At 53.9% G+C, this 20,929-nt stretch overlaps 1 protein-coding gene across 1 annotated transcript in view; it reads right to left on the reverse strand.

Annotated features, from left to right (window-relative positions):
• LOC139233942 (insulin-like growth factor-binding protein 4) overlaps nt 1–20,929 on the reverse strand; it is a 73,600-nt gene that overhangs the window by 28,485 nt on the left and 24,186 nt on the right. Inside the window, exon 2 of the mRNA XM_070864626.1 lies at nt 5,766–5,929. Coding sequence (XP_070720727.1) covers nt 5,766–5,929 — 164 coding nt within the window. The remainder of the gene's footprint in view (nt 1–5,765; nt 5,930–20,929) is intronic.

Below are 20,929 nucleotides of genomic sequence, written 5' to 3' on the forward strand. Positions count from 1 at the left end.
GTCACACTGGGGGTAATCCAGATATGGTCACACTGGGGGTAATCCAGACATGATCACACTGGGGGTAATCCAGATACGGTCACACTGGTGGTAATCCAGACATGGTCACACTGGGGGTAATCCAGATACGGTCACACTGGGGGTAATCCAGATATGGTCACACTGGGGTACTCCAGATACGGTCACACTGGGGGTAATCCAGATACGGTCACACTGGGGGTAATCCAGACATGGTCACACTGGGGGTAATCCAGATACGGTCACACTGGGGGTAATCCAGATATGGTCACACTGGGGGTAATCCAGATATGGTCACACTGGGGGTAATCCAGACATGATCACACTGGGGGTAATCCAGATACGGTCACACTGGGGGTAATCAAGATACGGTCACACTGGGGGTAATCCAGATATGGTCATACTAGGGGTAAACCAGACATGGTCACACTGGGGGTAATCCAGATACGGTCACACTGGGGGGAATCCAGATATGGTCACACTGGGGGTAATCCAGATATGCTCACACTGGGGGTAATCCAGATATGGTCACACTGGGGGTAATCCAGATACGGTCACACTGGTGGTAATCCAGACATGGTCACACTGGGGTAATCCAGATACGGTCACACTGGGGATAATCCAGACATGGTCACACTGGGCATAATCCAGACACGGTCACACTGGGGTAATCCAGATACGGTCACACTGGGGGTAATCAAGACATGGTCATACTGGTGGTAATCCAGACATGGTCACACTGGGGTAATCCAGATACGGTCACACTGGGGATAATCCAGACATGGTCACACTGGGCATAATCCAGACACGGTCACACTGGGGTAATCCAGATACGGTCACACTGGGGGTAATCCAGATATGGTCACACTGGGGGTAATCCAGACATGGTCACACTGGGGTAATCCAGATACGGTCACACTGGGTGTAATACAGATACGGTCTCACTGGGGGTAATCCAGACATGGTCACACTGGGGGTAATGCAGATACGGTCACACTGGGGGTAATCCATATACGGTCACACTGGGGGTAATCCAGATACGGTCACACTGGTGGTAATCCAGACATGGTCACACTGGGGGTAATCCAGATACGGTCACACTATTGGTAATCCAGACATGGTCACACTGGGGTTAATCCAGATACGGTCACACTGGGCGTAATCCAGATACGGTCACACTGGGGTACTCCAGATATGGTCACACTGGGGGTAATCCAGATACGGTCACACTGGGGGTAATCCAGACATGGTCACACTGGGGGTAATCCAGATACGGTCACACTGGGGGTAATCCAGATACGGTCACACTGGGGGTAATCCAGATATGGTCACACTGGGGGTGATCCAGATATGGTCACACTGGGGGTAATCCAGACATAGTCACACTGGGGGTAATCAAGATACGGTCACACTGGGGGTAATCCAGATATGGTCACACTGGGGGTAATCCAGACATGGTCACACTGGGGGTAATCCAGATACGGTCACACTGGGGGGAATCCAGATATGGTCACACTGGGGGTAATCCAGATATGGTCACACTGGGGTAATCCAGATATGGTCACACTGGGGGTAATCCAGATACGGTCACACTGGTGGTATTCCAGACATGGTCACACTGGGGTAATCCAGATACGGTCACACTGGGGGTAATACAGATACGGTCACACTGGGGGTAATCCAGAAAGGGTCACACTGGGGTAATCCAGATATGGTCACACTGGTGGTAATCAAGACATGGTCATACTGGGGTAATCCAGATACGGTCACACTGGTGGTAATCCAGACATGGTCACACTGGGGTAATCCAGATACGGTCACACTGGGGGTAATCCAGATATGGTCACACTAATGGTAATCAAGACATGGTCACACTGGGGTAATCCAGATACGGTCACACTGGGGGTAATCCAGATATGGTCACACTGGGTGTAATCCAGACATGGTCAGACTGGGGGTAATCCAGACATGGTCAGACTGGGGTAATCCAGACACTGTCACGCTGGGGGTAATCCAGATACGGTCACACTGGGGGTAATCCAGGCATGGTCACACTGGGGGTAATCCAGACATGGTCAGACTGGGGGTGATCCAGACACTGTCACACTGGGGGTAATCCAGATACGGTCACACTGAGGGTAATCCAGATATGGTCACACTGGGGGTAATCCAGATACGGTCACACTGGTGGTAATCCAGACATGGTCACACTGGGGTAATCCAGATACGGTCACACTGGGGGTAATCCAGATATGGTCACACTGGTGGTAATCCAGACATGGTCACACTGGAGTAATCCAGATACGGTCACACTGCGGGTAATACAGATACGGTCACACTGGGGGTAATCCAGACATGGTCACACTGGGGGTAATCCAGACACGGTCACACTGGGGTAATCCAGATACGGTCACACTGGGGGTAATCCAGACATGGTCAGACTGGGGGTGTTCCAGACACTGTCACACTGGGGGTAATCCAGAAACGGTCACACTGGGGGTAATCCAGATATGGTCACACTGGGGGTGATCCAGATATGGTCACACTGGGGGCAATCCAGATATGGTCACACTGGGGGTAATCCAGATACGGTCACACTGGGGGTAATGCAGATACGGTCACACTGGGGGTAATCCATATACGGTCACACTGGGGGTGATCCAGATACGGTCACACTGGTGGTAATCCAGACATGGTCACACTGGGGGTAATCCAGATACGGTCACACTATTGGTAATCCAGACATGGTCACACTGGGGTTAATCCAGATACGGTCACACTGGGCGTAATCCAGATACGGTCACACTGGGGTACTCCAGATATGGTCACACTGGGGGTAATCCAGATACGGTCACACTGGGGGTAATCCAGACATGGTCACACTGGGGGTAATCCAGATACGGTCACACTGGGGGTAATCCAGATATGGTCACACTGGGGGTAATCCAGATATGGTCACACTGGGGGTAATCCAGACATGATCACACTGGGGGTAATCCAGATACGGTCACACTGGTGGTAATCCAGACATGGTCACACTGGGGGTAATCCAGATACGGTCACACTGGGGGTAATCCAGATATGGTCACACTGGGGTACTCCAGATACGGTCACACTGGGGGTAATCCAGATACGGTCACACTGGGGGTAATCCAGACATGGTCACACTGGGGGTAATCCAGATACGGTCACACTGGGGGTAATCCAGATATGGTCACACTGGGGGTGATCCAGATATGGTCACACTGGGGGTAATCCAGACATAGTCACACTGGGGGTAATCAAGATACGGTCACACTGGAGGTAATCCAGATATGGTCACACTGGGGGTAATCCAGACATGGTCACACTGGGGGTAATCCAGATACGGTCACACTGGGGGGAATCCAGATATGGTCACACTGGGGGTAATCCAGATATGGTCACACTGGGGTAATCCAGATATGGTCACACTGGGGGTAATCCAGATACGGTCACACTGGTGGTATTCCAGACATGGTCACACTGGGGTAATCCAGATACGGTCACACTGGGGGTAATACAGATACGGTCACACTGGGGGTAATCCAGAAAGGGTCACACTGGGGTAATCCAGATATGGTCACACTGGTGGTAATCAAGACATGGTCATACTGGGGTAATCCAGATACGGTCACACTGGTGGTAATCCAGACATGGTCACACTGGGGTAATCCAGATACGGTCACACTGGGGGTAATCCAGATATGGTCACACTAATGGTAATCAAGACATGGTCACACTGGGGTAATCCAGATACGGTCACACTGGGGGTAATCCAGATATGGTCACACTGGGTGTAATCCAGACATGGTCAGACTGGGGGTAATCCAGACATGGTCAGACTGGGGTAATCCAGACACTGTCACGCTGGGGGTAATCCAGATACGGTCACACTGGGGGTAATCCAGGCATGGTCACACTGGGGGTAATCCAGACATGGTCAGACTGGGGGTGATCCAGACACTGTCACACTGGGGGTAATCCAGATACGGTCACACTGAGGGTAATCCAGATATGGTCACACTGGGGGTAATCCAGATATGGTCACACTGGGGGTAATCCAGACATGATCACACTGGGGGTAATCCAGATACGGTCACACTGGTGGTAATCCAGACATGGTCACACTGGGGGTAATCCAGATACGGTCACACTGGGGGTAATCCAGATATGGTCACACTGGGGTACTCCAGATACGGTCACACTGGGGGTAATCCAGATACGGTCACACTGGGGGTAATCCAGACATGGTCACACTGGGGGTAATCCAGATACGGTCACACTGGGGGTAATCCAGATATGGTCACACTGGGGGTAATCCAGATATGGTCACACTGGGGGTAATCCAGACATGATCACACTGGGGGTAATCCAGATACGGTCACACTGGGGGTAATCAAGATACGGTCACACTGGGGGTAATCCAGATATGGTCATACTAGGGGTAAACCAGACATGGTCACACTGGGGGTAATCCAGATACGGTCACACTGGGGGGAATCCAGATATGGTCACACTGGGGGTAATCCAGATATGCTCACACTGGGGGTAATCCAGATATGGTCACACTGGGGGTAATCCAGATACGGTCACACTGGTGGTAATCCAGACATGGTCACACTGGGGTAATCCAGATACGGTCACACTGGGGATAATCCAGACATGGTCACACTGGGCATAATCCAGACACGGTCACACTGGGGTAATCCAGATACGGTCACACTGGGGGTAATCCAGATATGGTCACACTGGGGGTAATCCAGACATGGTCACACTGGGGTAATCCAGATACGGTCACACTGGGTGTAATACAGATACGGTCTCACTGGGGGTAATCCAGACATGGTCACACTGGGGGTAATCCAGACACGGTCACACTGGGGTAATCCAGATACGGTCACACTGGGGGTAATCCAGATACGGTCACACTGGTGGTAATCCAGACATGGTCACACTGGGGTAATCCAGATACGGTCACACTGGGGGTAATCCAGATACGGTCACACTGGGGGTAATCCAGATACGGTCACACTGGGGGTAATCCAGATACGGTCACACTGGGGGTAATCCAGATACGGTCACACTGGTGGTAATCCAGACATGGTCACACTGGGAGTAATCCAGACATGGTCAGACTGGGGGTAATCCAGATACGGTCACACTGGGGTAATCCAGACACTGTCACACTGGGGGTAATCCAGATACGGTCACACTGGGGGTAATCCAGACACTGTCACACTGGGGGTAATCCAGACACTGTCACACTGGGGGTAATACAGATACGGTCACACTGGGGGTAACCCAGACACTGTCAGACTGGGGGTAATCCAGATACGGGTCAGACTGGGGGCAATCCAGACATGGTCACACTGGGGATAATCCAGACATTGTCATACTGGGGATAATCCAGACATGGCCGCATAGACACCAGTCCTCATCTACTGAGCTCATTAACAAAGAAGAGAAAGGTCTTGTATTTATACAGGACGTTACATACCGCTTTACAACCAATGAAATACTGTTGTAATGTGGGAAATGTGGCAGGCACTTTGTGCACAGCAAGCTCCCACACGGCGGAGTACTAGTGTGGCGATAATCTCACCGCTAAACCCTCCCAGCTCAAAGCTACACTTCAATCGTACTTCATTGGCTGTAAAACGCTTTGGGATGTCCTTAGGTCGTGACAGGCGCTGTTGAAATGCAAGTATTTTTTTTGCCAAACTCACCATTATGCGTGGGTCATCACGGATGTGGTTGTTCTTAGACCTGCCATTATTGTGAGTTTTCTCCCGAATCCGGGCCAGGTGCTTGGCGATGCATTTCTTGTCGTAAGAGTGACACGGGATGTGACTGCTCTCCGGGTGCTCCAGCTCCCAGTAATCCTCGGTCTCTGCGGGCGGGGAACAGTCAGCATTAGCCTCCAGTGGCACGGGCCAGCGCGCAGCGCACCGAACACGGGCACGGCTCTGGGCCCTGGAGGGGGGGGGCGCATGGCCCTGGGGGGGGTTTGGGTGCGGGGGGGCATAGCCCTGGGGGGGCAGGGAGGGAGGTAGCATGGCCCAGGGGGGCGGCAGGGGGGCAATGGCCCTGGGGGGAGAAGAGGGAGCATGGCCCTGGGGGCGGGGGGGGGAGGTGGGGAGAACATAGCCCGGGGGTGGGGGGGGGGTGGGGACAGTCAGCGTCAGCCTCCAGCGGCACAGGACAGCGCACAGCACCCCAAACAAGGGCATGGACGGCTCACACCCAGAACCCCCGGGTGTGGGGGGGGGAGGCGGGGAGGGAGGGGGAGGGGAGGCAGGAGGGGGGATGAGAGAGGGGGAGGGGGAGAGGATGGGGAGGAGGGAGGGGGAGGGGAGAGGAGAGGGACGGGGGAGAGGAGGAGGGAGCGGAAGAGGAAGAGAGGGGAGGGGAGGTGGAGGGGACGCGGAGGGGAGGAGGAGGGGGTGGTAAATACACCATCACTATTTGCGACATCCCAGAGCCAAGCTCACTGACCCACTGTTCCGTATTTCACCCGTCAACCCACAACCGCCAGCCAGGGTCCCAGCAAACTCAGCACGCCAGTACTCGCAGTGTAAATATATTAGATTTTTATAATAATTTATATAAATTCTGTTCCGAACATGATACTTTGCACCTTTGAACATTGTAGAATCCAGGAAGGAATCACACCGGAGTATCTGGAATTGAATGGAAGGTGCCAGCCCAAACTCAATGGCTCCCTCTCTCGCCTCAAAGTCATAAAGGCCGTGGGTTCAAATCCCACTCCAGAGACTCAAGCCCATAATCCAGGCTGACACTCCCAGTGCGGTACTGAGGGAGTGCTGCACTGTCGGAGGAGCACTACTGAGGGAGTGCTGCACTGTCGGAGGGGCAGTACTGAGGGAGCCTCGCACTGCACTGTCGGAGGGGCAGTACTGAGGGAGCGCCGCACTGTCGGAGGGGCAGTACTGAGGGAGCGCTGCACTGTCGGAGGGGCAGTACTGAGGGAACGCCACAGTGTCGCAGGGGCAGTACTGAGGGAGCGCCGCACTGTCAGAGGGGCAGTACTGAGGGAGTGCCGCACTTTCGGAGGGGTAGTACTGAGGGAGCACCGCACTGTCGGAGGGGCAGTACTGAGGGAGCACCGCACTGTCGGAGGGGCAGTACTGAGGGAGCGCCGCACTGTCGGAGGGGCAGTACTGAGGGAGTGCCGCACTGTCGGAGGGGCAGTACTGAGGGAGCGCCACACTGTCGGAGGGGCAGTACTGAGGGAGCGCCACACTGTCGGAGGGGCAGTACTGAGGGAGCGCCACACTGTCGCAGGGGCAGTACCAAGGGAGTGCCGCACTTTCGAAGGGGTAGTACTGAGGGAGCACTGCACTGTCGGAGGGGCAGTACTGAGGGAGTGCTACACTGTCGGAGGCGCAGTGCTGAGGGAGTGCTGCACTGTCGGAGGGGTAGTACTGAGGGAGTGCCGCACTATTGGAGGTGCCGTCATTCGAATGAGACGTTAAACCGAGGTCCCTGTCTGCTTGCAGATGGACATAAAGATCCCACGGCCACTATTGGAAGAAGAGCAGGGGAGTTCTCCCCGGTGTTCTGGGCCAATATTTATCCCTCAACCAACATCACTAAGACAGACGATCTGGTCATTATCACATTGCTGTTTGTGGGAGCTTGCTGTGCGCAAATTGGCTGCTGCATTTCCCACATTTCAACAGTGACTACACTCCAAAAATGTCCTGAAGTTGTAAAAGGCACTATATAAATGCAAGTCTTTCTCGTAAAGCAGCATATTTAAGATCCAAGGCTTTGATTTGGCAAGAAAATGATGGATTGATTTTTGGAGTGTGAGCAAGTGATTGCAATGGGTTGAGTGGAATATAACTGAGGGTGTGGCACTGCCAATGTTACAGAACCGGCCCCTCAGTCACAGGCGGTTTGGGGCCGTGCTTTGGCATGGGCTTTCTGGGTGAGAGTATCGCCCGCCCGCCCACGCTCAGCAGCGGATGTCTGGGGAGCTTCTGGTGAGTGTTTGAGGTTAGTGGGAGAGCAGGACCATTACTGAGCAATGGTGATCAGTGAATCGCTGTTCCCCCGAGGCATGCATTGGAACCTCCGTGCCATTTGGGGACTTAGAAAAATACGCTTTTGAAAGAATGATTCTGCACCATCAGTGGACAAAACCCAGCCTTGATCCCTTAAAATCCATTCCCACCAACACACTATATTACAATTCGCCCTCCAAACAATAAGAACATAAGAAATAGGAGCAGGAGTCGGCCATACAGTCCCTCGAGCCTGCTCCGCCATTCAATACGATCATGGCTAATCTGACCCTGGGCTCAGCTCCACTTCCCCGCCCGCTCCCCATAACCCCTTTTCGTTTAAGAAATTGTCTATCTCTGTCTTAAATTTATTCAATGTCCCAGCTTCCACAGCTCTGAGGCAGCGAATTCCACAGATTTACAACCCTCTGAGAGAAGAAATTTCTCCTCATCTCAGTTTTAAATGGGCCACCCCGTATTCTAAGACCATGCCCTCTAGTTCTAGTCTCCCCTATCAGTGGAAACATCCTCTCTGCATCTACCTTGTCAAGCCCCCTCATAATCTTATACGTTTCGATAAGATCACCTCTCATTCTTCTGAATTCCAATGAGTATAGGCCCAACCTACTCAACCTTTCCTCATAAGTCAACCCCCTCATCCCTGGAATCAACCTAGTGAACCTTCTCTGTACTGCCTCCAAAGCAAGTATATCCTTTCTTAAAGGATGGGGGAGAACAACAACAGCTTGTATTTATATAGCGCCTTTAATGTAGTAAAATGTCCCAAGGTGCTTCACAGGAGTGATTATCAAACAAAATTTAACACCAAGCCACATAAGGCGATATTAGGACAGGTGACCAGAAGCTTGGTCAAAGAGGAAGGTTTTAAGGAGCGTCTTAAACGAAGAGCGAGAGGCGGAGAGGATTAGGGAGGGAATTCTAGAGCTTCGGGGGAGAAATTGATGTTCGCCCCGTTTGGTGGCGGTAACGTTTGAAAGCCGGCAGTGCTGTGTCCTGAGCTGTACACACCAAATTGGCTTTAGCGCTCCGGGAAGGAGGTGGAGTGCTAAATCAACGCTCCACTTCCTTCTTGGAGCACTAAAAGACGCGGAGATCTTAGCAGCGTTGCCGCGGACAACGGGTCCTTCCCTCCCTTAAAGGGAAAGACCATCGCTGGAGGCTCTGCCATTTAAACGGACCTAACCACACCACCAAGGAGCGGGGACCCGCCTGTTCGGCCCAGCACTCACGCAGAGTACCAGCTCAACGATCGCATGCAGGAACCCGTGAAGGAAACAGCAACAAAGGTAAGTAGTTTTCAAACTCGCCTCAGCCAACCGGCCTTTAATCATCGTCCCAACGATGATGTCATGATCTCCGGGTGCAGAAGATTGAAGCACAAAGCCACAGCACAGCTGCTAAACTCCTGTCCAATATGGCGGGGAGCGATGTCAGCGCCACGCCCGGGCACCAATTTCCAGTCCCCAGAGTCCAGGCTGCTGAAGACACGGCCACATGGCTCAGCCCTGCTCACATCGGTTCAATGACGTTAAAGTCTCTCGCACCGTCACCGTGACCTTACCGGCAATGCACGGTTTGCTGAGTCCCTGCACAACACGGCACTGAGTCACAGTGAGAATGCTGACACCTCGAAGGGTACAGGCAGGGTCAATCCGCGGCACTGTGGCAGACTTGGCTGCACAGGGGGCACGTTGTCGGGGAGTCGATAGTCTTTTTAAAATTCGTTCTGGGATGTGGGCGTCGCTGGCAAGGCCGGCATTTATTGCCTACCCCCTAATTGCTCCTTGAGAAGGTGGTGGTGAGCCGCCTTCTTGAACCGCTGCAGTCCGTGTGGTGAAGGTGCTCCCACAGTGCTGTTAGGGAGGGAGTTCCAGGATTGTGACCCAGCGACGATGAAGAAACGGCCGTTATATTTCCAAGTCAGGATGGTGTGTGACTTGGAGGGGAACGTGGAGGTGGCGGTGTTCCCATGCGCCTGCTGCCCTTGTCCTTCTAGGCGGTAGAGGTTGCGGGTTTGGGAGGTGTTGCCGAAGAAGCCTTGGCGAGTTGCTGCAGTGCATCTTGTAGATGGTGCACACTGCAGCCAGGGGGCGCCGGTGGTGGAGGGAGTGAATGTTGAAGGTGGGGGATGGGGGATGGTGAGGGTGAGGGATGGTGGGATGGGGATGGGGAAGGTATGTAAAGGGTTTGGGCCCTTCAGGCAGGGTCTCAGGAGCTGGGAGAAAGATTACAGAGCAGGATTTCTCTCTTTCTGCAGCCCCGCGAGCCCAGTCATTGAACTGATGGTTCAATTCTACCGCAGGCTGGGAACTGCGGGATCCTCAATCACAGCCGCCCAGATTGGATAGAAACACGAGCTGGGACTGATCGCCATTGCATCAACTCTGAACCAACACTTCAAACTGAGAACAGGCGAGCGGGCTGTGACAGCCCCACCTAAGGTCACTCAGCCTTGCTACAAAGCTCCTGATTACAACCCACAGAGACCCTTTGATCTGCCCGACCACAACAGTGACTGCATCACACAATAATCATTGCCCGCAAAGCGCTTTGGGACATCTGGTGGTCGTGAAAGGCGCTATAGAAATGCAAGTCTGTCTTTCACACCTCCCCTTTTATTCACTCACTCACTCCCTTCTCCCTTTCCCCTAACTTACCTCCCTTCCCCGTCACTCATTTAATTCACACTCCCTCCCCCTTTCTCTCTTTCTCTCTCTCTTTCTTCCACCACCTCCCCCAGCTCTCTCTTTCATCCCCATTCCCTCTCTCACAGACAGACCTGCTCTACAGAGAGTGTCAACTGTGGCTCAGAGGGTAGCACACTCGCCTCGGAGTCAGAAGGTTGTGGGTTCAAGCCCCACTCCAGGCATGTGAGCACAAAAATCAGTACAGTACTGAGGGAGCGTTGCACTGTCGGAGGGGCAGTACTGAAGGAGCGCCGCACTGTCGGAGGGGCAGTACTGAGGGAACGGCGCACTGTTGGGGGGGGCAGTACTGAGGGAGTGCCGCCCTGTCGGAGGGGCAGTACTGAGGGAGTACTGCACTGTTGGAGGGGCAGCACTGAGGGAGTGCTGCACTGTCGGAGGGGCAGTACTGAGGGAGTGCTGCACTGTCGGAGGGGCAGTACTGAGGGAGCGCCGCACTGTCGGGGGGGCAGTACTGAGGGAGTGCTGCACTGTCGGAGGGGCAGTATTGAAGAAGCGCCGCACTGTCTAAGGGGCGAAACCGAGGACCCGTCTGCTCTCAGGTGAACATAAAAGATCCCATGGGCACTATTTCGAGTTATCCACAGTGTCCTGGGGCCAATATTTATCCCTCAATCAACATAACAACAAAATAAATTACATTCATTTTCAATTTGCTGTGTGCAAGTTGGCTGTCGTGTTTCCCACATTACAACAGTGACTACACGCCAAAAAGTACTTCATTGGCTGTGAAGCGCTTTGAGACGTCCGGTGGTCGTGAAAGGCGCTATATAAATGCAAGTCTTTCTCTCTCTCACACACTGCCCCCTCTCTCTCTGTCTCACAGATCTCTCTCTCTCACACTGTCCCCCCTCTTTCTCTGAAACTGTCCCCCCCGCTCTCTCTCTCTCACACACTGCCCCTCCCTCTCGCTCTCTCTCTCACACTGCTCCCCCTCTCCCTCTCTCACACACACTGCCCCCTTGCTCTCTCTCTCTCTCTCTCTCACACTGCCCCCTCGCTCTCTCTCTCTCTCTCACACTGCCCCTCTCTCTCTCACTGCCCCCTCGCTCTCTCTCTCTCACACACTGCCCCTCTCTCTCTCTCACACACTGCCCCCCCCTCTCTCTCACACACACTCCCCCCCTCTCTCTCTCTCTCTCTCTCTCTCACACACACACACACACACACTCCCCTCCTCTCTCTCTCTCACAGACCTCTCTCTCTCTCACACACACTGCCCCCCTCTCTCTCTCTCTCACTATGCCACCCTTTCTCTCTCTCTCTCACTATGCCCCCCTTTCTCTCTCTCTCACAGACCTCCCCCTCTCTCTCCCTCTCACACTGCCCCCCCCTCTCTCTCTCTCACACACACCTCCCCTCTCGCACTCTCTCACACACACACCCTCTCTCTCTCTCTCTCACACCCCCCTCTCTCTCTCTCTCAAACACCCCCCTCTCTCTCACACACATATCCCCCCTCTCTCTCTCACAAACCCCTCTCTCTCTCTCACACAGACCCCCTTCTCTCTCTCTCTCTCTCTCTCTCACACACTGCCCCTCTCTCTCTCTCTCACACACACTGCCCCCCCCTCTTGCTCTCTCTCACACTGCCCCTCTCTCGCTCTCTCTCTCACACTGCCCCCTCTCTCTCTCTCACACACACTGCCCCCTCCTCGCTCTCTCTCACACACACACACTGCCCCTCTCTCTCTCTCTCTCTCTCTCTGATAGGACCCCCCACTCTCTCTCTCTCTCTCACACAGACTGCCCCCCCTCCCTCTCTCACAGACCCCCTCTCTCTCTCTCTCACAGACCCCTCTCTCTCTCTCACACACTACCCCCTCTCTCTCTCTCACACACTGCCCCTCCTCTCTCTCTCTCACACACACACAATCCGCCCTCTCTCTCTCTCTCTCTCTCACACACACAGCGCCACCCCCTCTCTCTCTCTCACACACACACACTCCGCCCTCTCTCTCTCACACACTGCCTCCCTCTCTCTCTCTCTCTCTCACACACACACACTCCGCCCTCTCTCTCACACACTGCCTCCCCCCTCTCTCTCTCTCTCACACACACACACTCCGCCCTCTCTCTCTCACACACTGCCTCCCTCTCTCTCTCTCACACACACACACTCCCCTCCTCTCTCTCTCTCTCCCTCTCTCTCACACACAGCGCCACCCCCGCTCTCTCTCACACACACTGCCTCCCCTCTCTCTCTCACACCCTCCTCTCTCTCTCACTCTCACACACCGCCCCCTCTCTCTCTCTCACACTGCCCCCCTCTTCCCTCTCTCTCTCTCTCTCACACTGACCCTCCCTCGCTCTCTCTCACTCTCTCTCACACACACACTCCCCGCCCCTCTCTCTCTCTCTCTCACACACTCCCCTCTCTCTCTCTCACACACACCCCCCCCCTCTCTCTCTCTCACACCCCCCTATCTCTCTCTCTCACACAGACCCCCTTCTCTCTTTCTCTCTCTCTTTCTCACACACTGCCCGTCTCTCTCTCTCACACACACTGCCCCCCTCTCTCTCTCTCACTATGCCCCCCCTCTCTCACACTGCACCCCTCTCTCTCTCTCTCTCTCACACACACTCCCCGCCTCTCTCTCTCTCTCTCACACACTGCCCCTCTCTCTCTCTCTCTCTCTCTCACACACTCCCCGCCTCTCTCTCTCTCACACACTCCCCCCTCTCTCTCTCTCTCACAGACAACCCCCCTCCCTCACTCTCTCTCTCACACACTGCCCCTCTCTCTCTCTCACACTGGCCCCTCTCTCTCTCACAGACCCTCCCTCTCTCTCTCACAGACCACCCCCTCTCTCTCTCTCACTATGCCCCCCCTTTCTCTCTCTCTCTCACAGAACCCCCCACTCTTTGTCTCTCTCTCTCTCACACTGCCCCCCCTCTCTCTCGCTCTCTCTCTCACAGACACCCCCCCCCGCCACACACACAGCGGATGTGTTTGGTGAAAGAGTTTGCTTGGTGGCAGCTCAAGGCAGCAACTGCAGCCAATCGGATCACAACTCCACAAATACACGGAGTTAACGAGCGGCGATGGAATCAGTCATGTATTGCAACACTCGCCAGGACATTCTTTCAAGAGCTGCATCATTAAAGCGAGTCTTGTTCTTGTCCAAGTGTACACATTTTACAGCTCCCTGTCCTTTCACAACATTAACTCTTTGATCACTCAAACCTCGCATCCTCTGGCCCCAAAACCCTCGCGTCCTCGGTAAACTGTTCCCTCTGGTGGGGGGAGTCCAGAACATAGAAACATAGAAAATAGGTGCAGGAGTAGGCTATTCGGCCCTTCGAGCCTGCACCACCATTCAATAAGTTCATGGCTGAACATGCAACATCAGTACCCCATTCCTGCTTTCTCACCATACCCCTTGATCCCCCTAGTAGTAAGGACTACATCTAACTCCTTTTTGAATATATTTAGTGAATTGGCCTCAACAACTTTCTGTGGTCGAGAATTCCACAGGTTTACCACTCTCTGGGTGAAGATGTTTCTCCTCATCTCGGTCCTAAATGGCTTACCCCTTATCCTTAGACTGTGACCCCTGGTTCTGGACTTCCCCAACATTGGGAACATTCTTCCTGCGTCTAACCTGTCTAAACCCATCAGAATTTTAAATGTTTCCATGAGATCATCTCTCATTCTTCTGAACTCTAGTGAATACAAGCCCAGTTGATCCAGTCTTTCTTGATATGTCAGTCCCACCATCCCGGGAATCAGTCTGGTGAACCTTCGCTGCACTCCCTCAATAGCAAGAATGACCTTCCTCAAGTTAGGAGACCAAAACTTTACACAATACTCCAGGTGTGGCCTCACCAAGGCCCTGTACAACTGTAGTAACACCTCCCTGCCCCGGAACTCAAATCCCCTCGCTATGAAGGCCAACATGCCATTTGCTTTCTTAACCGCCTGCTGTACCTGCATGCCAACCTTCAATGACTGATGTACCATGACACCCAAGTCTCATTGCACCTCCCCTTTTCCTAATCTGTCACCATTCAGATAATAGTCTGTCTCTCTGTTTTTACCAGCAAAGTGCATAACCTCACATTTAGCCACATTATACTTCATCTGCCATGCATTTGCCACTCACCTAACCTATCCAAGTCACTCTGCAGCCTCATAGCATCCTCCTCGCATCCTCCTCGCAACTCACACTGCCACCCAACTTCTTCCACAAAGGGGCAGCACCTTAAAATTAGAGCCCGGCCCAGGGGTTATGTCGGGAAACGCTTCTTCACACAAAGGGACGTGGGAATCTGGAACTCTCTCCCCCAAAAGCTGTTGAGGCCGGGGGTGGGGGGTGTCAACTGAAAAGTGCAAAGCTGAGATGGATGGATTTTTGTTAGTCAAGGGTATTAAGGGTTACAGAAGCAAGATGGAGTTGCACTATAGATCAACCATGGTCTGATGGAACAGGCTCGAGGGGTTGAATGATACAGCGCAGGAGGAGGCCATTCGGCCCATCGTGCATATGCCGGCTCTCAGGTAGAGCGATCCCATTAATACCGCTTCCCCCCCCCCCCACAGCCCTGTGATTTTTTATTCACCCAATTCCTGTTTGAAAGTTACTATTGAATCTGCTCCCACCGCCCTGTCAGGCAGCGCGTTCCCGAGCACACCAAATCGCCGCGTAAAGAATTGTTTCCTCATGTCGCCTCGGGACATTTCCTGCGGCTTAAATTGCTTTGTTGTTTGAAAACGGCTGCGTCTCCTGTGGCGGTTCAGATGAGAGATCTCGTATCCACAGCTCGGGTGTGTCGTTAGCCACTGAGCCACAACTGTCCCTGTAAAGCCCCGGTGCGGCACTCCCCACCCCCTTCCCCTGGTGCGGCACTCCCCCCCACCTCCCCCGGTACGGCACTCCCCACCCCCTTCCCCTGGTGCGGCACTCCCCACCCCCTTCCCCTGGTGCGGCACTCCCCACCCCCTTCCCCTGGTGCGGCACTCCCCACCCCCTTCCCCTGGTGCGGCACTCCCCCCCACCTCCCCCGGTACGGCACTCCCGCTCCGGTGCAGAGGTGGGCTAACTCGGCCTGTCCAAGTACAGTGACCTATGAACCATCAAGGTCAATTAGCACCATCTACACCCCTGACCCCTGACCCTGGGGAGAGGTCAGGTTGACAAAGTCAGAGATGAACATCAGGAAATGGCCAGCTTGCTTAACTTTCTTTTCTTAAAAACTCAGCTTGTGCCCAGTGTGATGATTCAACGCCAGACTCAAGAATTTGCACAGAATAGATAGTTAAAGAAAGCACTTTTACGAGGGCTGTAATACTCTAGTATTGCTGCACAAGACTGAAATAATGATGAAACTCTTCAAACACAAGGTTCTCATCAGCCGACACAAGGGGCTAATTAGCTAACCATGACCATGTTGGCCCAGGCCGTGTTTAAGATGCTCTTATGGCACAGAGCCAGGTGACCTTACTCATACTAGTTCGTTCGTTTAACAGTTTCTCCAGATCTCACTGCCTCTAAAAGAACTTGTATTTATATAGCACCTTTAACATAGTCAAACGTTCCAAGGCTCTTCACAGGAGTGTCGTAGCACAGAATCTGACCCCGAGCCACATCAGGAGATATTAGGGCTGATGAACAAAAGCTGGGTCAAAGAGTTCGGTTTTAAGGAGCATTTTAAAGGAGGAGAGAGAGGCGGGGAGGTTTAAGCAGGGAGTTCCAGAGCTTGGAGTCCAGACCGCCAATGGTGGAGCGAGGGAAATCGGGGGATTGCTCAAGGTTTGTATTTTCACACAGTTCACTCTGCATTAGAAAGGGCCGCAAACATCAACGAACTACCCATCTACAGAGCAACGACCAATGGGAGCAGCACTTTTGGCTGGGGGTGGACGGTGTCTGTGTCTGTGTCCGAGAGTGACTGTACTCTGTGTCTGAGAGTTAATGTACCCTGTGTCTGTGTCCGAGAGTGACTGTACCCCATGTCTGTGTCCGACAGTGACTGTACCCTGTGTCTGTGTCCGACAGTGACTGTACTCTGTGTCTGTGTCCGAGAGTGACTGTACACTGTGTCTGTGTCCGAGAGTGACTGTACCCGGTGTCTGTGTCCGAGAGTGACTGTACCCTGTGTCTGTGTCCGAGAGTGATTGTACCCCGTGTCCAAGAGTGACTGTACTCTGTCTCCGAGAGTGACTGTACCGTGTCTGAGAGTGACTGTACCCTGTGTCTGTGTCCGAGAGTGACCGTACCCTGTGTCTGTGTCCGAGAGTGACCGTACCCTGTGTCTGAGAGTGACTGTACCCTGTGTCCGAGAGTGACTGTACCCTGTGTCCAAGAGTGACTGTACTCTGTGTCCGAGAGTGACCGTATGTGTCTGTGTTCACGAGTGACTGTACCGTGTCCAAGAGTGACTGTACTCGTGTCTGTGTCCGAGAGTGATTGTACTCGGTGTCTGTGTCCAAGAGTGACTGTACTCGGTGTCTGAGAGTGATTATACCCTGTGTCTGTGTCCGAGAGTGATTGTACTCGGTGTCGGTGTCCGAGAGTGACTGTAACCTGTGTCTGAGAGTGATTATACCCTGTGTCTGTGTCCGAGAGTGACTGTACTGTGTCTGTGTCCGAGAGTGACTGTACACTGTGTCCAAGGGTGACTGTACTCGTGTCTGTGTCCGAGAGTGATTGTACTCGGTGTCTGTGTCCAAGAGTGACTGTACTCGGTGTCTGAGAGTGATTATACCCTGTGTCTGTGTCCGAGAGTGATTGTACTCGGTGTCGGTGTCCGAGAGTGACTGTAACCTGTGTCTGAGAGTGATTATACCCTGTGTCTGTGTCCGAGAGTGATTGTACTCGGTGTCGGTGTCTGAGAGTGACTGTACCCTGTGTCTGTGTCCGAGAGTGACTGTACTGTGTCTGTGTCCGAGAGTGACTGTACACTGTGTCCAAGGGTGACTGTACTCTGTGTCCGAGAGTGACTGTATGTGTCTGTGTCCAAGAGTGACAGTACCGTGTCCAAGAGTGACTGTACCCTGTGTCTGAGAGTGACTGTACCCTGTGTCTGTGTCTGAGAGTGACTGTACTCAGTGTCTGTGTCCAAGAGAGACTGTACCCTGTGTCTGAGAATGACTGTACCCTGTGTCGGTGTCCGAGAGTGACTGTACTCGGTGTCTGTGTCCAAGAGAGACTGTACCCTGTGTCCGAGAGTGACTGTACCCTGTGTCCGTGTCCGAGAGTGACTGTACTCGGTGTCTGTGTCTGACAGTGACTGTACTCGGTGTCTGTGTCCGAGAGTGACCGTACACTGTGTCTGTGTCTGAGAGTGACCGTACCGTGTTTGTGTAGGCCGTCAGTCTGGGTTTTCTTGGAGTGCGACGTTGGTGACAGCAGCAAAACCCGGAGGAAGTGAATTAAACTTTGTGAAGAGCTACACTGCTGCCAATATCAGGCTGAGGCTGAAGTGCAGGGTGAGCGGTCTGGGATAGATGTGAGCGGATCTGTCAGAGTGTTGACTATGGGCTGCCCTGGGTCTGGAAAGCTGGACTGCTGTTTAGTTGAAAACCAGAACCCTTTAAGGCCACTGCCGGGAACAGGGCGCTCACACAGTTTTCGGCTGGGGTCGGAGTGTGACTGTAGGTTTCAGGCTCCAAGTCAGTCACACACATTCTCTTCTGGACTGTTTAAATCTGCGACAGAGTCACCACGGCTGATTTACAGTTTCTGGTGTTAGTGGCCAATCCAAACTCAGCCCTGAGCCGGTACACCAGGGTCACTCACAGATACACCAGGGTCACTCACAGGGTCACTCACAGGTACACCAGGGTCACTCACAGATACACCAGGGTCACCAGGGTCACTCACAGGGTCACTCACAGCTACACCAGGGTCACTCACAGATACTCGTCCTCGCACACTCACTCTCCCTCCCTTGCACACTCACTCTCTCTCTCCCTCGCACACTCACTCTCTCCCTCCCTCTCCCTCGCACACTATCTCCCTCCCTCGCAAACTCTCTCTCCCTCGCACACTCTCTCTCTCCCTCGCACACTCACTCTCACTCTCTCCCTCGCATACTCACTCTCACTCACTCTCTCCCTCGCACGCTATCTCCCTCCCTCGCACACTCTCCCTCTCCCTCGCACACTCCCTCGCACTCTCTCTCTCCCTCGCACACTCACTCTCACTCACTCTCTCCCTCGCACACTCACTCTCACTCACTCTCTCCCTCGCACACTCTCTCTCTTTCTCTATGTTTCTATGGGCCCGGAATTGGTGGCCTTACCGCCCACGACCACCTACTGCCGCCGAGTTTTTCCGGCAGTCTCCCCTCGGTGACAGCTTCCTCTTGGTCTGCCGCCGATGGGAGGGGGGGGACCGCTGGGAACCGCCCGCTGGCCGGCAAGTCGCGTGAGTGACCTCCCGCCCACCGAGCTGCCATATTGGTGCAGGTGGGAGTCGGTGGCAGCAGGGGGAAGGACGCAGGAGGCAGGCAGGTCTAACCCCGATGGTAAGTGAGCAGACCTGAAAAAAAGATTAGTGATCATCTTTTCATTTTTTTCTTTACAGTGTTTTACCTGCACAGGGCCCCTGAAGGTGTTCTGGTGTTTTTTTTGAGAAGATTTTTATTTTTCGGTGTTCCCCCTCCCTGGGCCCGACTCAATCCTCACCGGCACTTTGGCGAGGATCGCATTTGGCGCCGAGATTGGGAGCTGCCGCTCAGATTGATGGCGTTAGCCATTATTTGGTCGCCGGTTGATATCGCCACCTCTTTTAGAGGAAGTTTCCGGGCAAAGTACCGCCCGGTCTCTTGGCGGCCATCGGCGGGCCTTTGGGCGACACTTGGGCAAGCCTTGGCTTTGACCGAGTTCGGGCCCACACTTGGGCAAATGCAGACACTTGGATGCTGGGTTGATGCTGCCAAGGATAATGAGTGCCTGATGCAGACCCCATGGGCTTGGAATGGAAAGTGTTCCATTCCCCAGTGCGTCGCCTTGACGAACACAAAAAACTTTATAAAGTAATAAAATAAAGTGTGTGGCACAAGAGAATCACTGCCTCGTTCCTTTGCCAGTCACACTCAGTTCTGCCCTCGGGCTCCCCCTTAATTGTACCTTGTGCTGGGCAGCATAACTTTACACAGAGTTAGAGAGACTGTCCAACACAGAAACAGGCCACTCGGCCCAAACTGGGCCCCCTCCCATCCCTCGCCATCTCACCCCATCACCATATCCTTCTATTCCTTCCTCCCTCATGTGTTTATCCAGTTTCCCCTTAAATGCATCAATACTATTCGCCTCAACCCCTCCCTGTGGCAGCGAGTTCCACATTCTCACCACTCTCTGGGTAAAGAGGTTTCTCCTGAATTCCCCATTGGATTTATTAGTGACTGTCTCATATTGATGGCCCTAGTTCAGGTCTCGCCCACAAGTGGAAACACCTTCTCTAAGTCTATCCTATCAAATCGCTTCATAAATGTAAAGCCCTCTATCTGGTCACCTCTCAGCCCTCTCTGTTCGAGAGAAAAGAGCCCCGGCCTGTTCAGCCTCTCCTGAGACATATAACCGCTCAGTTCTGCTATCGTCCTCGTAAATCTGTTCTGCACCTTCTCCAGGATCTCGATATCCTTTGTGTAATACGGAGCGCAGAGCGCGGAGATATTCCCGTCTCCCTCACCCCACAACTGCAGGGAAGGTGGGGGTGTGGGCGGGGCGAGGGGGGTTCGGGGGTCGGGTGTGGGGGTGCGGGGAGCAGGGGGGTCGGTGTGTGGGGGGGAGCAGGGATCGGTATGGGGGGGTAGCAGGGGTCAGTATGGGGGGGGAGGAGCGGTGGTGTCGGTGTGTGGGGGGGGAGCGGGGTCAGTGGGGGGGAGCAGAGGTCAATGTGGGGGGGGAGCAGGGGTCGGTGTGTGTGGGAGGGAGCAGGGGTCGGTGTGGGGGAGAGCGGTGTGTTGGGAGGGGGGTGCCGTGCGGGGGGATAGGGGCGGTGTGTGGGCCGGGGGGGGGGGGAGTCGGTGTGTTTGGGGGGGGGAACCATGCAGGGGTGGGGATGGGGGGGGGGGGGGGGTTGCGTGCGGGGCTCAGTGACAGTGTTACACACACGGACACCGGTGTGGGGCGGGGAGGTGGGGGTGGGGGGGTTGCGTGCCCGGATAGACTGCACTGGTTTCTAG

The sequence above is a fragment of the Pristiophorus japonicus genome, chromosome 21, assembly GCF_044704955.1.
Source record: "Pristiophorus japonicus isolate sPriJap1 chromosome 21, sPriJap1.hap1, whole genome shotgun sequence".
Lineage (NCBI taxonomy): Eukaryota > Metazoa > Chordata > Chondrichthyes > Pristiophoridae > Pristiophorus > Pristiophorus japonicus.